The sequence below is a fragment of the Drosophila simulans genome, chromosome 3L (assembly GCF_016746395.2).
Source record: "Drosophila simulans strain w501 chromosome 3L, Prin_Dsim_3.1, whole genome shotgun sequence".
Taxonomy (NCBI): domain Eukaryota; kingdom Metazoa; phylum Arthropoda; class Insecta; order Diptera; family Drosophilidae; genus Drosophila; species Drosophila simulans.
In genome coordinates this window covers 7,350,820-7,367,868 of record NC_052522.2, presented here as the reverse complement: position 1 = coordinate 7,367,868, position 17,049 = coordinate 7,350,820, and the positions used below count along the sequence as shown (strand labels likewise).

General features: G+C 41.1%; 3 protein-coding genes across 4 annotated transcripts; all 3 read right to left on the bottom strand.

Annotated features, from left to right (window-relative positions):
• Positions 1-293: 293 nt before the first annotated feature.
• Positions 294-1,825, bottom strand: LOC27207584 (probable G-protein coupled receptor Mth-like 6). The gene is given in 6 exon segments (XM_016183269.3): positions 294-378; positions 433-520; positions 523-617; positions 673-832; positions 888-1,069; positions 1,072-1,825. Coding segments are annotated over 6 exon segments (978 nt in total). The 5' UTR covers positions 1,488-1,825; the 3' UTR covers positions 294-341.
• Positions 1,826-11,249: 9,424 nt separating this feature from the next.
• LOC27206710 lies at positions 11,250-12,062 on the bottom strand. Of its 2 annotated transcripts, none has more exons than XM_016182522.3 (4): positions 11,908-12,062; positions 11,693-11,854; positions 11,503-11,634; positions 11,250-11,446 (listed from the first exon to the last, which is right to left on the bottom strand). In XM_016182522.3, the coding sequence occupies exons 1-4, from the start codon at positions 11,968-11,970 to the stop codon at positions 11,369-11,371; spliced, it is 435 nt and encodes a 144-aa protein (XP_016030785.1). In that variant the 5' UTR covers positions 11,971-12,062; the 3' UTR covers positions 11,250-11,368. The 2 variants fall into 2 exon arrangements, with proteins under 2 accessions (XP_016030785.1, XP_016030784.1); XM_016182521.3 differs by having other exon boundaries at positions 11,509-11,634; positions 11,908-12,061.
• Positions 12,063-15,109: 3,047 nt separating this feature from the next.
• On the bottom strand, positions 15,110-16,115 carry LOC6737146 (cuticle protein 16.5). The gene has a single exon (XM_002083957.4). It carries the CDS (start codon positions 16,015-16,017, stop codon positions 15,190-15,192), a length of 828 nt encoding a protein of 275 aa, XP_002083993.2. The 5' UTR covers positions 16,018-16,115; the 3' UTR covers positions 15,110-15,189.
• Positions 16,116-17,049: the final 934 nt, after the last annotated feature.

Sequence of the window (17,049 nt, the reverse complement as noted above, 5' to 3'; positions counted from 1 at the left end):
GCCGCAAGGCTTAAAAATCTGCATTTGCATTCTGACACCAGGCGGGGATTGTGGGGAAGGTGGAAGGATTTGGGGTCCTGGCGCGTATGCAAGGACTAATTGAAAAAGCGAGTTTCCATAAAAGTGCATATTTTCCTATGGAACTATCACACATTTTTGATGAAAATTGACATTTTGTTCTAACAAAAACAATAAAAATGTATTATTGATTAAATATCAATAATAAAGAATTTTTCAATAATAAGAAGCATTTATTGAGCATAGAGCGACTGCTCTCAATTAAACTTATTAAAAAAGAGCTTACTTATGTATAATTTTATTTATTTAAACTAGTGGCTTATTTAAGATGCAGGTTGTTGTCTCCTTGGACCGCGGATTCTAAAATGATAATTATATAGTAACTTTAAAATCTATTAAGCAAAATGCTCTTACCTCTCCATTATCATTTGAAATGTGCTGCGCTTAAGAATGAATAGCACAAATACGACTATACCGGAACCCAAATGAAAGAAATTTGGACTTGTCGCCAAAAATTGTGCCGCTTGACGAAGTAAGTTATTACCTCAGAAATCCCAGTCACGCCCATCATCACCGACAGTCGTAGGTATAATAGAAAACTATAGTTAGTGAATATAGTTAGGGAATATTATGTTATAAGTACTTAAAGCTTACTCATTATTCTTCATACACTTTGGCTGCTGTTGGGTAGAACATTTAACGCTATTCTTAACCTTCATTATGTGGATCACTGTGAGGATGAACGTGACCACATTGAATAAACTCAAGATTAGCATAGGTCCGTATAGGTATATCATCGCTGACCAGTCATAAGCTGTTCAAAGAATCTCAATTACTATTTTTCAACATTTCTCTACTTAAGAACCCACTGTTTATCCAACATCTATATAAACCAACACCGGGAATCCAATTCAGTTTGTCAGGTCTATCCTGCCAAGCCCAATCCACCAGATATGTAATACCCGTCATGATGGCCGGAGTGCCCCAACCGTAAACGTTATAGATGAGAAAGTTGACATTGACATTTTGTTCTAACAAAAAAAATAAAAATGTATTATTGATTAAATGTCGGTTAGAAGGTAATATGTTTCTATAGTTCCATCCTGCAGTGTGATCTTCAAGTAGGGATTGATCCGCTTCAGATTCTCTGTGAGTCCATCGCTACACCGACTATTGGGCAACATTTTGTTGCGGGGGCAGCAGAATCGGATGCAGGGTTTTAGTTTGCAGATACATGCTCTTAAGTGACTCTTCACTGGCTCCTGTGATCCGTCTGCCAGTTGGCTAAATGTATATAAAGCCGTGAGATGAGCAGGAATGGTTAGACCCTCGTACGCATAGGAGTTATTTAGCTTTGGGATATGAGATATATCCACGGTGTCAATGTAATCACATCCAGGAATAACTGCCTCCGATTGGCTTGAAATTACGAACACAAGAATTATTATGTATAAAATATTCAGACGCATTCTGCGCAAACTTTGGATCTCGACTGATCCACATGAGCATAGTTCGCTCGAATCAAAAGTTCTTTTTCGGTATCATTTATTATTTTATCGTCATGCAATTCTTTTATTATTCTAATTCAGATTGTACGAAAATTTAGCCAAGTCTCAGGGGACTTTATTATCAAAAACTGGTAAATTTATGCGGTTCTTATTATGAATTATTCCAAATCTGGAAACAGAATGGTCACTAAAAACTATATTTATTTCAGTATGCTCTGCGATAAAGTAGATATTTGGTGCCACACACACAAATATATATAGCTACTCATATTTTAATTGTATTGTTTCAGATCCTTCGAGTATAGTTTTGCTTACAATTGTGGTGAAAAAAGATAATTCTTGATGAGACGTATTCAAGTCTTAAAGTAATGTTAATTTTTTCATTTACTTGACACTTTTGTGATGCTGCTTTTATTATACTTACGTTCCTTTACCAGTTTAATGTGCCTGATATCAGCTTAAATAGCCTCTCGACCATATGCGAATCACGACCTAAAGGGCTTCAACTGAATGGCACCAAATCGGCTTTCGACGCTCCCCCCTTCAGTCATTTACACACATGTGTGTAAAAGTGCGAATTCATGTTTTGTTTGACAAAATCTGTATAAATCTAAAGACCGAATGCCAGCAGTCAGCTCAGCACAGAGCTCTCACATCGTAGGGATTAAATGGAAAATGGGTGGTTGGTACGGCGAATGCGACGAGCTATTCGATGCCATGCAAATGGATTGCTTTGGGGCCTCTGGGGTCAAATGGAATTAGCCGTCATTTTCGGAGGGGTGGGAGGGGTACAGAGATCCAAGGACCAAGACGCGAGCACTTGTTGCTCCGCGCAAACCATTTTCATACTCATTAAAAATTTGCATAATTACGGCAGCCTGCGCCGGCTCATTAACACTTTTGAGGTAGACAGGACTTAAAGACCCAGGACACTCGTAACCAAATGAGCTTTTCATAAGGCCGCGAGAGAATGTTGAATTATAAATGCATGGAAATTAAAAACAATTACATGATATTCCATTTTTCGCCCACGGCTCGTGCATGTATTAACAAATAAAGTGCCCATAACGATGCTAATCCTTTAAGCCACACCAAACTGTTCGCGGCTATGCGCCCCCACAGAAAGGGGGCGTGGCTGTCAAAAAAAGGGCTATCAATTTGCATTGCGTTTGGCTCATTAGCGTCGCTGCCACTGACCACTTGTAAATTTGGCATGTCTATATGGGATATTCGTAAAATTTATAGCCTTGTGGATGAGGGTCAGAGAGGGTTGATGCTTTTCATGTACTATTGTGGAATTTTAAATAAATAAAATTATTTATTTAATTTCAATATATAAATCTATTGATATTATTCTATTCATCCTATAATTTTGGAATGAGCTTAAAACGATACATAGCTTACTGGTTTGAAGCTCACGATCTAAACTCTTTAAGCACACCTCGTTGAGCCCGCCATTTGACAAAATAATGCGGTTTGGGCCCTGCTCGATGGCTCGAATATATTCGAAAAGCTTGAATTACAACGGCTAGCAGGGAAATATTTATTTAAAATATTTTCAATGAGTCGGCTCTGGCCATAATAATATGAGTAATTAAATGTCAATAGAATTAAGCCAGACAAAGTGGCACAAACATTGAAATGGAGTAAACAGTAATTTCAATGAGAAAAGCCAACAAAATATATGTGTAATTTTAATAGGAAACAATATTAACTTACACAATAATTTGAGACTACTTTGATTAACTAATATTGATTTACATTTAAGGTATTGAAGTGCCGCTGTCAAGTAAAGAAACAAACGTATTGCCCAGAATTGCTGAATCTGCAGGGGAAATTTGCTGTGTCGCTAAGCCGTAAGTCCAACAAGAAAAATCACTTTTCTCCGGCAGACGGACAGGGTGTTTTCCACTTTCTTTCTTTATTTTTTTTTTTTTTTTGGTAGTGGGTGGCTTGGGATTTTCTTTCGATTTTGCAACGGCTTTGCCGAATGATTCCCGCTTAATATGCCAAACACAATTTGACTTTTATTCAATATGCAAAAGATACGCGTCAATTTGTTGCTTGTCTGCGGAACTTTTTAATCTGATCGATGTGCAGTTCTTCCTCCTCCGACTCAGGCTCTTTAAATCTTCATTTCACGTGGCTGGCATTAACTTCTGGCGTCTAGTGGCAACATAAAAGATGTTGTGGCCAGATTTATGTTGGCAGTTTTACAGTCATTTTAAGCACCACCCCGCCGAACAGCTACTTAAGCCAGTGAGCTCGCGTTGAAAACTTTTGCAACTATTAAAGTCTTAAGTAGAAGTGGATAAAGAGAAGCTGCCACAGTCGGCAAACTGTAAATGCATTTCCACCAACAGCAACAACGATATCACATTGCAAGGGAAAACTTTTCTTGGTCTGTTGTTCTACTTATGCGGCCTGGCCAACACTTTCCGTTCGTTTGTTTGTTTCGGCGAGGACAAGACAAAAACTGACTTAAGCCCACATCCCGAGTTTGGTACGGGTGCTCTTGAGTGGGTCAAAGGGTGTGCTTACCCCAGAGATACCAGGTGTGCTGAATAAAGAGATTAGGGACTCCAGTTCAAAAAGTATCTGCAACTCTTTAAATAAATACATGCGGCATACAAGTAGCATATTTTAATCAAGAGTCTTGAGCATGAGATGTTTGCTTTGAATTGCATATATATTCATGCTTTAGTTACCCAAAAAGATACATTTTCACCTGATACTCCACATCTTGTAGGTTAAAACTTTATCCAAGTATTTAGAGCACCTGATAACACTTTTTCCATTTCTTTGGGGCTTAACATTTTTTGACTTATGGCAAAAGCAAACGAAATGTCAAATGATTTTCCAATTCCTCCCGCCAATTCGTACTTTCGTACTTTCCCATAATATGCACCCTCTTTAGCCTTAAATCAATGTTGACAAAAGTTTTATTGGATAAGTTTGTTTAACGACAAGCAAGAGTAGACGCACACAAAAGGGCAGGTAAAAAGGCAAAAGTTCTTGCTATTTTGCTGAAAAATCAAATTGAGCAAAAGTTGATCTTCAAGCAGGATAGAGCCAATGGAAAGTGTGGAGTGCGGGGAATGGATGCTGCAAAAAGTTTTTTTTTTTGCAAAAATCGTTGGACGCGGCAAGTTTGCAATTTGATTTGTGTTCAATGTGCGCGCAATTGATTAGGCATTCTGCGAGTTCATGAATGTCCACTTTCATTAAGAACAAATCAGGACCAATTTTATTATATTTTTGGTATGTTTGTACTTTCATTTCTAGAGCACATAAATCAATCCATTCATTATCCAGCAATTGCTTGAAATGAAATGATCCTATTTGACTTCTTCGATGCTTCTGGAAGTTCGTTGAAGGTGTAGCTCTACTTTCTAGTCATATCTTTCTAGTCATGATCTACAAGTCAATCTTATAAAGATGAATCGTACAATATGCAGAATAAAACTTTAGCTATTTATCTAGGTAAAGGATATTTCCCAAATTAATTAATATCAATATTATACCTATTTCCTTGTTAAATATTTGGTAGTCCCTAAATATTTTCATTATAATTTTCGCAGTGTGTTTACCTTGGAAGTATACCAGACTATCTTCATCTGAAAGCTTGCCAAGTGTGGCACACTGAAATTTTGCGGGAAGGACTAACAACTGTTGCAGGAGTCGTCCGGAATCCGAACTTCACACCCTCGCATGCATAATGGCATTGTGGTTTTCCGGCCGCAGACTCCTGCTGTTTAATATGCTGTTAAATTACATTAAAATTTGAAAAAGAGTTGGCTCTGCTGCTGGTTGGCTTTCTGATAAGCGCATTACGAGCTGCAAACGCCGATAGTCGAGCTTTCTCATGTGATCGGATGAATAAGCCAGGAAAAACCAGGAAAACCCGGCTACTGGGGTCTTCAATGTCAGGCGGCAGTAATTGGCTGGCAAATAATTTAATGCGAAATCATGGAATGCCACGCCCCCGGGGCGGCAGTGTGTTGCACATTTAAAATGCAATAACCGGATTAGATTGTGTTGTTGTCATATCGGCGTGTCCTTTTTGGCCGCACTCCGTTGTTGTGTCGCATGTTACTCTCGTATTTATAGAGTTTTAACGCAATCGCAATTTCGGTTGACATTTTGCGCTCTCGGCGCATTTTCCAACTTGCCCCAGCCTCTGGCTGTCGATAGACGTCGTCTACAGGTAGTCCGCCCCCCAAAAAAAGTGCCTCCCATCCACCTGAAATCTCTAGCCATGTCGAAAACCAGGTATATATGTTTGCCCCATGCCCCCACTGTCTGCTTTATGAAAAATGCATTTTGTCTGTCGTCGGTGGTCCATGAACTGCGTACTGCGGCCGTGTGGCTAATATTATTTCATTTGGCTTTTGAGTCCGTTAGTTGAAGTTCCCAATTCACTGGGGCATTGGCAAATATCTATTCAATTAAGTGGCTTAAATTAAATCGCCCTTATTGGCTACTAAATTTTCCATTTGCGCACTTAATTGACATTTAAAATTAATTGAAAAAGTCAAGTTAGGGATTTTAAGGAATATTGTTTGCCATTTGTCATTTCAGTGAAAAAACGAGAATACCTAATGAAATCAAGTAGAGTGCTAATCAAACTTAGGAATAAATCTCCTACAGATTGTTTTTTTTTTTTGGAAGTTGTTAAAAAATCATCCCGCTTCACATAAAAAACGCTGATGAATAAATCTCATAATTTTGTGTGCCATCCATCAATCAAAAATGTGACATCTGCAACACCTGTGGCTGTGTCAGCCGCAACATCCCTTCAAAATTCCATTTTTTTCGGATTGCTATTGATGTTCGTACAAATTAAACCGAATGCAAATAAGTCAATTTCGAATGAAACACGAAGCGAAATTAATGTGCTACAAAATAAATACGACAAGATAAATGTTTTTGCCACTGAGCGGGTGGCAAGTAACAAGATAAACTGATGCCGGCGTATCTCACGGATGTGCGATGGTGTACTAATAAAAATACACGGACACGAGTCCTGCGAAGCGTCCTTGTGAAATGTGTGAAAAACGCTTGTGGCTCCAGACGTTTGGATGTGTGTGTGTGAGTGCGGCACGTTTAGCATTTCAAAAGGCGTATTGTTTATTTTTTCGTTTTTCCCTTGTGTTTTCACATTCAATGTTATTTATCTGCGTTTTTCCTGCCCTCCAAAACTCCTACGATCTTTTCTCCTTTGTAACCCAAGTTCACTTTCCACAGACCGCTTTTGTAGTTAACTTCTTTGTAGTTTCGTTTGCTTATTCATTTCCTTTTGCCCACATGTACACATGAAAAGTTATTTTTTCATCGCACAATGAAAATGAAAATGGGTGTGCGGAGAATAAGCGCAAGACTGGAAAACTTGTCACGTGATAAACTCGGAAAGCAAAAGAATGTCACGTACTGAGCAGCCCAGCGACAACCTTTGGCACTTAAAGTTTTAAGCTCGCAGCTCGGAAATATGTTTTAATTCCATAATCAGCTCGCACTTGGCCAAAACCCGAAATCAATTCCCCATTGTTACCCTACTGTCCTGCCAAAAAGATGAAAAAATAGGGAAAATCCCAGCATTTCGGGGCGACGAATGCTGGTCACGTAGAGGTTTCCCCTCCTGGAAAAGCGGGGGACAGCTGTTTGGGTGCACTTAGCATTGCTACATAATTTCTGATGGCGTCATTTTAAGAATTATGAATGCCACGTGACTTCTGCTGGGCAAATAAAAGAAAATGGAAATCCGGAAATCAGGCAACAGGACTTTCAGGGTGAAGCTAAGCCGGCATAATCGTTTTTGAAAAACTGAGTCAATTTGAAAGTGGGATATTGACGTGAGGCAATTTTTTAAATTGAAAATTTATTCAAATTTTTCGCTTGACCGGAAATTAAAGAAATTTATTCAAGATAAGCTGGATACAAATGATGACTATTTTTAGTAAAAATACTGCAAGGACTTTGTGAATGCTACTTTTTATAACATTTATAATTGTCTAATTGTAATGATGAATCCTAATGGGTAACTTACTAAAGAGCTTATCATTTTAGTAATTATAACCAGATACTCTCCAGATACCGTGCTGTAATAAATGTCCTTCTGTGATTTTAAGCCCACGATTTTAGTTTTCCCGGCTTGCAGGTGCAATTTAATTTATTTCGTCTGACCGGCGGAAACCTCCGCCAGAAAAACACCTCGGTGACCGGTCAAAGGTGTCACACATAAACCATTCAATCTGACAGCCAGCTGGGGGAGATATGTATCTATAAACGAGTTGGTGGGGCTATATGTACATATGTATTCGTAGTGATATGGAAAAGCGATAGACAATGACAGTGGCCAACGCTGACCGCAGTCAAACTTTCGATTTCACTTCGTTAACGTGGCGAGTTGGACACGTTTCCGCCCCTCAGCTCACCTTTTCGTGTTCTGCAATTTATTTTCCCTGCACATTTGTCGAGAGTTTTCCCCCTGTGCTCCATATTCATTTCGGTGGTGCAAATTGCGCACGAAACATGCGAGTGGTGAGTGCACAAAACCAATTTGTAATAAAGACGACGATGGCGAGGAAAAGCTGGAAAAAGCGCAATGCCTTCATTTCATTGTTCATTGTTGCTATACCCAGTACTCGAAAGCGAGTGGGGGTATGCTGTATATGGGGTTATCTACAAGAAACGGTCTTTATTCCTTCGGTCTCTATCAATATTTTCCATATGTAACATTCCATACCTTAGCCTTCTAACTTTGATCTCAATACTTTTGCTCTCTATAACTTGTCTTGAATATAACTTCTAAAAAATTTTGGGTTTCAATCATTTTCACTTTCATTATAAGAAATGGAAGAGCTGGATATCCTTAAGTCCAAATCCGAGACCAGTTCTTTATAGTGTTGAAGGAATAGGTGATGGGTCAGGTGATGGTCAGTGGGACCGGAGTGGGATTATGCGGCATCAGAAGATGTTGACACATCACGCAGCCGTCCAGGCATTTGAATGCTTTCAATTAAGTTTATGTAGATAAATAGCCGCAACTAGCAGCGTTGACTGAGCCGCTGGAATTGCCTGAGTTGGCTTTAAAAGGACGAACGCGAAGGACGCAACAAAAATGAAACATTGCACGGCTGTAAATTACGCCGGTGGCGGTGGGGATAAAACGGGGTTCTTTGGCGGAAATTGCATTATCAGCGTCAAAAGGCAAAGGCATTTCAGACCCCACAACGAACTTGCCCCTTCTGGTGGCATGTTTTGCCGCCGGCTGCTGTTGCTGCCACTTCCTACTGCACTTCCTGCCCGCCGAGACAATGAGTTGTGATAGCACAACTTTTGCAGCGGCGTCGCGCGTTGCGCATAATTACCGTTCGGGCGGAATGCGAATGGGAGCGGCTGCTTCACCGCCCGCCCAAGACTGATGAGCTGTTTATGACTTGACGCTTTCGCAGTGCATTTAATACCGTTATTGTGGCGCATTTGTAACTAGCAGTTAATAACAGTGCACAGCGCAAACAGGACTTTCTACTTAGCCATGATAGTTTTGCTACCAATATTACAACGATAGCAGACTTAATATTAAAATATATATTTTTTTCCAACTTAACTAGCTTCCATCGAAAATTTTGTTCTCTGTACTGTTGCAGCTGCAAAATGGATTACGTTCGCTGGCCATTGTTCATGGTGTTTATATGAAATTTTAATGAATTGTAAAGCCAGGACATCTTGGAGCAACACACATGTGCCTTCGCCGCTCTATCAGACAAACATTATCGCAGTCCCTACTTCAAGTTCAATAAAGTTGAGTGCCTGGCACAAATGGAAATTTTACGCATACCCATCGAGGCGAAAGGAAAGTGCGGGAAAGTGCCCTTTAAAATCACTTTATTACGCCGGCGTGTGTGGGTGGGTGTTTTTCACCTCCAATGAAGTTGAACGGCAGCGGTGGGGGGCTGGTGGTGGACACATTTGTTGGGGGGCGACAATTTATAAGAAAATTCCCATCGAACTCCGGCATCGTTGGGCAAATGTCTTTCGGCCGATAAAAACGTACCCGGCACACGCTTTAATCATGAAAAATCATATTGAAAGCTCATGCCCTGCACATGCTGATAGCGAAGGGCGGTCCGCAGATAGTGGGCGTGGCAGCCATTAAATGAATATTTCAACAAATTTGCTTTACAAGTATATTTAAGAGCAGGCCAAAGAGTCTCACAATTCCACACACAAAACAGCTGCACAATTTCCGCTGGAAACTTTGGACTGCAAAGTTTTTGTGTGCGACTTTTGACAACAACAAGAACTGAGACATTTGGCAGGGGAAAAATAAGTTACAGAAAGTCCTCATTCGAAATACCCTATAACACTTATAACTTCAGCAGTCACATATAAAAATTAATAACATTGAACTGAATTGGTACTTCTGATAAATGTATCTAAAATAAATGAATGTTTTAATACATTTTCGTATGTTCTTATACTAATGATTGTAATGTAGTAATTATATTATGAAACCTTCACTTAACTCACTTGCCCAGCATACCCTTCTTCGACAAGTTAAAAGTTTTTGCCGCATGCATTTCAATTGCGTAGCCGTCGCCGTCGTCATTTACATGGCAAGTCATTGGACAAAGTGGGCGCCCCGCTGGATGCCTTGCCACCCGGTGGCATGGAGAGCATCTACCGCCTGCTTAGTGTCTTACATCTCTTTGACTCTAATAGATTTTAATCAGCCGCAGGACATGCGCCCGGACGACAAGGACAACGGCAACGACAACGTCGACGACATGCTGTTATGGCCCCCCAAATTCCAGTCCAGCAAACCAATGAAAATCGCCGGGGGCCGATCAGGCCTCGTCTTTAATTATGCCAGTTGGGGGAATTAAAAAGAAATGAAATACTTATTTTTGGCCATTCATATCTTTGTTCGCATTTAAATTGGAGTCCACAAAAAGAGGGCTTTGTTTGTAGCTAAAGGCTTTGAGCATTTCGGTGTAAAAGTGTCAGTTTAGAGCGCGTTTTTCCACACGATTTCCCGGCCAAAAGCTTCGGGGCAGCGCACACACACCTCTAATGAGCCACTTCACATCCTTGAATTCTGCTGCATTTTCCACCACTTTGACACGTTCCATTCTGCTTCATTTTTTTTTCTTTTTTCCATCCAAGAAGGGTGTGTACTTTTATTTGCGTAATTGGCCAAATGCTGAGTGATGTGGCCAGCGTCTTTATGGCTGAAACAAATTTAATGCCCTTATCGGCATCCGTTCTTGGCCATAAAATGACCCGCTTTTCCGCTTTCCATCCCACTCCGTTTCCATTGCCAATAAAAGTGTCAAGTGAAACGCGTGTAATGAGCATCGGACTTTTGCTCTGCCTGACTTCTGACCGAGTGGGAAAAGTGTTTTAAAATGCAAAGTATCATTATTTGTGGGCATCGTTAAACTTCATTTAAAGCTGCGCAAATGGAGCCAACAGATGACCCCGGCGGGGTCACAGCCTCTGCTCCTGTTGGCGCTTATCTTGTCATTGTCATCTTTATTGGCTGCTATTATCGTCCTGCGGGTGTCCATAATGCCGCATGTAATTTGATTACCCACACAGCCCACAAATTGCCACGCCCGCCGATATCAACAGCTTCATCAGCACTTTGAGGTCACTTTCACGGAAGGAGGTGTTTTAAGATTAAAGTAGGAGAATTAATATTAAAGCATCAAAGTCGTTTATATCATTTATATTAACAAATAGTAAAATAATATACAAATTTATAATGTAATAAAGTCTGTTGTAACTACGAAACTGAAATCAAGAATTATCTACATATCATAATATCTACACATAGTCTAATAGCCCAATTGAAACTGGCGAGTTTGCTCATGCAGCCGCATACAGAAAATAACCATCAGAACCGAACATATTATCTGTTGCAAAATGAAATATTAATTACTTGAACTAAATATCGATAAATCAAACTTGCAGATACCGATAAGCCCGTGTTGAGCTGGAACCATACGTGGGTGACGTCCTCCGCGGACATTGGCGACAGATTCTTACACACTATCCACATGACTATCTTGAATAAGCAGAATGTTATCAATACGAACATCAGCTGAAAGAATTTAAGAATATACATATTACTGATTCAGAAGAACCTTATAAGGACCTACCAATCGAATTATGAAGATTGTATTCATAATCGTTCCATAAATTCCAAATGCCAGAGAAAGAAGTGCAATAAAACATGCAACTAGGTTTAAGTTGATGGCAATCTGATGAGCCTCGGCTTTCGAGTTCACACCATTGTAAATTACTTCCATTATATTAACAGCCTGCGGATTTGATCAATGATAATTGTTCAGAATAACTAAAGTTAATAACTCACGATGGTAGGAAATATAACCATCAGCAGGGCGATCTTAAGAAGGAGAGGCGGGCAAACGCACATCCTAAAATTTTACGAAATTCCGAAAAGAAATGACAAGTTTTTCATGTCTGTAAATATAGCAAGAGAGAACTATTTAGTATGTATCTCGACTATAAGATACCTGTTACTCAGCCAAGTGCGGATAAGAATTTATAACATGGCCAGTGGTGTTGATAAGAGTGTGACAACTTCTCCAACTTCAGCTAGTTATTTACAAGTGCTAAGCCGCAAGATATCCAAGTGGCGGGAAGAGGACGAGGTCCTCGAGGTCCTTCGAGTCCTGCCACATGTGGCTGAGTAACAGGAACGACAAAGCGGCCAACAGCAATGCCAACAACACTGTTGACATTTTCCAGTTGAACGCACAATAGCCCCCATTCCATTTGGAAGCCGTTTGTTGTTTGCCGTCTTGTATCTTGTATCTGGTATCTGGTATCTGTCCTGTGTGTCCTGCCGCTCTGCTAAAATAATCACCACAATAATCTGTCAACGACAGCTGCTGATGTCATAAAAACCTTTTGAAGATGTCCTTGCTGGAGTCCTCGCCTCCTTGTTTGTGGACCCCAAACAGGCTAATGATAATTTGCCACAATTTACACTCAAACCAGCCGCAGCAACAGGACCTCCTGGCTGTGTGATAAAATCATTGATGGAGCCAAAAGCTAATTGAATGTTAATCGCTTGGCATTGACATTGCACGTGGCAGCCAACCAACGGCGGGGTTGAAAACTGCCAAGGAAAAGTCGCAGGAAAACGGAGGAGTGGAAAACCCCTCATCCCGAGCTTTTCACAGATGTGCTGCGATAAAGCTCAAAGGTAAGCGGTCAATTTGCATAAAGTGATGATAAATCAACAGAAAAAAAGCGACCTTAAAGTTGCTTTTGTCTTCCCCCCAGCTGCACTTGTTTGTTTCGCCTCGTGGGGCAAATAGAAAACATTAAATTTTAATACACCCACCAGTTGGGTGGCATAAAAATGGTATAGATAAGAGGGAGGGTATCCTCTTTGTCTACTTCTATGACATATCGCGATCTGGGGTCGGTTTTCTCTCTTCTACTTTTGCAATGCAGCATCAGTGATTAAAAAACTCATTTAATATTAAAAGCATTAATGGTCAGGAAAATAGAAAAGTGCCTAGAACACAGTAGGCCGAAAATAAGGCAACAAATTCCTGTGTTGTGCCTTTGAAAACGTTTCAAATGCAATGCATTCAAAGTGTGGCTGGTTCTGACAGAAGGACACATTAACTGCAGTCACAGTCCGGCAGTTATAGTCGCAGTTAGGAAAACAGAATCCGGACCATGGGACGGCCCTTTTGTGGTTCGGCGGAGTCAAAGTTGCAATTGAAATGCTGGCACAAATGTAAATTCAAACGGGCGGGACGGGCACAACAGCCATAGCAGATGCATCAATTGTCTAATTGTGTGCCGAGACAGAGTCGTCATAATGTCCATCAAAATGAGGGAAAAATGACCAGTACACAATGTGTCCTTGTTCCACGGAAGAAAATTACCACAGAATAAAATGTAAAGTTTAAAAAGGATCTGAACAGGATGTTTCTTAGTTCAATTTTAGTTTTAATTAGGAGTCTCTAAGCCAAATCAAGCTTTTAAGCAAGTATAATATCTTATAAAGTAATATTCATTTCTTTCAGTGCATTGTTGGCTATGGGAAACTGTGTCTGTGACGCCGTCTGGAGTGTCATGCTCGGCATGGACCCGTGGGATAGGTAAATTTGATTTATGACCTATTATGCGTCTTATGTCCAGCCATAATTTAATTATACCAGGACACACAGCCAGCCAGTCAGACAAAACACAAAATACCGAACGGCAAAGCGACAATGTCTGCAGTTTTTCAACCACATACACACACACAATCTGCCACACATAATGCTGTTATTTAAATCATGAAAATTCGCTTACCTAAATTGCATTGCAACAATTGCAGGATGGTCCCAGCAATTTGCCCCCTTGTCAGTCTCGTTTTTGTGGCAAAAACTAAAGCGACAATCTCAAGCCAAAATGTAAATGTAATTAAAGTGCAGTTAGGCTTTCCTTTCAGGGGGTGTGTTTGTGTGTGTGTGTGTGTGCTTGGCATGCGAAATGAAATTGAAATAAATTATTGACTAATTGTCAACTCAGACGAGGACAATCTGGCATATTTTGGCATGTGGCACGGGGCGTATGCGCAATCAAATCACAAATCAAAGCGCCCGCCGAGAACAATAAATGCAGCTAATTTGGCTGGCAAAAATTCCAAGACAGGGTTCTCGTTCTACTCTTTTTGGACACGTTTTCATTTAATTTGATTGTTCTTGTCTGGCCTGTCAATTGGCCAAGAGGGAATTAATCAGCTCGATTGCATGTCTCATTAGTGTTATGTCTTAGAAGGCTCAACAAAAATTTAACATTTTGCCTTATTTTTGAGAAAATCTTAAACGAATTTTAAGAGCAGTTTAGAATAACAAAATGTAGTTTATTATTCATCAATAGTAATAGTAGTAGATGACTTATTGATTTACAAGTTCATAAGTTCATGAAGCATAAGTTAATGCTTATTAAGAGTTGATCCATATATTTAATTACTTTCGTGTCTTTTTATCTATTACCTCACTCTCTCTATCACTTACCTTTCATTACGCAACTCGATCGCTGTTCAAGAAATCCCGTTAAAATATCACTGTCAAAACACGCATTCGGTCTATTAAACTCTACCTCTTGGCCGCCTGTCAATGGTTCCAATTGAACCCATTTAACTGTTACCCATTAATGTACCACATATCTATCCACAGCCACTCTGAGCCAAGATGTCAATGTTAAGCTTGGGGGGGAAGGGTATAAGCCATTTATGCGGAGTTGCGGTTATGCGAGCATAAATATCCGTTAATTAACTGACAATAATTATAACAAGTGCACAAGTGGGCCGGCCAGAGGTTCGCTTTTGGGGGAAAGGTGTGCGAAAAATATGAAATCCAATTAAAGAGCCATAAAACACGACATGCCACGCCCCCGCAGCTTATCACAAAGCCGCTTACTACCACGCCCACCTCCTCAGCACTTAAGGTAAGACCTCATAGAAGGCCAACGCATAACGATGAATTGGCAGAAACCAGTTTGGCCCATTGTTCACCCAGAAGGTCTACTTTACTCGGCTCATGTTTAATTTGCAACAATCGATCTCCGTCTTTATTGACCACCAAACATTAACAATTGCTTAAGCCCAAAGGCCAAGACTTATTTAGAAACCCCAGTGGGTTCCGAATCCATCGAAGCTCATGTGCGACACACTCTCGGCGGGGGAATAGTGAACCGTCTGGGAGCTTCCATAGCTGGAGACGCCCAGAGCTGGAGCATTGTGGGTGTAGGTGGTGGCAGCGGGTCCATGGTTCACATTGGTGGTGGCCAGTGGGGCGGCATAGGACACAGTCTTGGCCACAACCGGGGCGGAAGCAGCATAAACTGGAGCGGGAGCAGAGTACACGGTCTTGGGCAGAACCGGAGCTGGTGCGGAGTACACGGTCTTGGCTACAACTGGAGCGGGAGCAGCATAAACTGGAGCAGGAGCAGAATAAACTGGAGCAGGAGCAGAGTACACGGTCTTGGCCACAACTGGGGCGGCAGCAGCATAAACCTGAGCTGGAGCGGAATAAACGTGCTTGGCCACAACTGGAGCAGGAGCGGAGTAAACAGTCTTGGCCAGAACTGGAGCTGGAGCAGCAGCGTACACAGTCTTCTCAACAACGGGAGCTGGAGCATGGACCAGAGTCTTGGACACAATGGGAGTAGCCTGAGTGTACAGAGGAGCAGAACCATAAGTGGTCGTCTTAATAGCAGGAGTGTAGACATTGTTCTGGATCCTAGTGTCGCTCTTCCTCACACTGGAGTACGGGGTGTCCACCGCCTTCGAGTAGCTGGAAACAGTGCCGGCAAAGGACCTCACCACATTCTGCTGAGTGGAGGCGACGGCATCCACCGACGGATTGGCAATGGCCACATGGCTGGCCAGGAGACCAGCATTGGCGCAGGCCACCAGGGCGCACAGAGAGATGAGGTAGCGGAAAGCCATGTTGGAGTACGTGGATGACTGGACGGTTTGCTCGAGTGAAGTTGAAAGCAGGCTGGTTGGGCTGCGACTGATGCTGATTTGGCCAAAATGTTGCGGCTTTTATACGCATGGGACGCGTGCCAGTTTCTGTTAGTTTTTGGTTGGTTTTCTGGTGATTTTTGGTAATTTGAACTGCCCACAATGCGATGGCAGTTCACCTGCGTAACCGCTTGAAAGCCAATTTGCAGGCATGCATTAAACGCGGTAATTAGGTTTCGTTGTGGGGCAAAAAAAGGCTGCAGGGCCCCCAGTGTAAAATTAATAACAATTTGCCAAAAACAAAAACCAAAAAATAAAAAAACATGTGCGCCAATAGAAGAAGGAAAAAGAGCGCAGAATTTGTGGCAGTAAGAAGCATCCCAAGTTGGCAACACAATTCAATTTGGAGTAGCGTCAACTTTGGTAATTTCAATAAATATTCATCATGCGCCCGTGAGCAGCAGAGCAGGAAAATTCATTTTCCAAACTTGGCCGAAACAAAAGAAAAACATCAAGAGTGGAGGAAAGCAAACAGAACGAAGTGGTAGGTGCTCTATGCGTAGTGTGAATAACATGGATGTTTTCAATGAATTATAATATATCTATAAATAATATTAAATTTATGGCCAATCCATATTGGAACTTTATACTATGATATGCATATTGTATCTTTCTTGAACAGCTATTTAGGACGCACCAAAACTTTCCGACTGCCGATCATTAATTTCAATTGAGATCTTCCTTCTGGAAGGGCACAAAAACTTCTCGGCTTCCCCTTGGAATGAAAACAAACAAAAATCATAAACAACTGACTCTGCCACCACTCCGAAAAGAAAAGAACCACTGACACCCCTGCTGATAAAGTTGACAGCAACAAGGAGCTAAGGAACATCCCCTTATTGAGGGGTGGCTTCATATTTGCTGCTCGAGTGGAACTCAATTTAATGGAAAAACACGGCGGGAAAATAAAAGTTTGCCCCCACTACATCGCTGGAAAATTTATGAGCTGCTGAT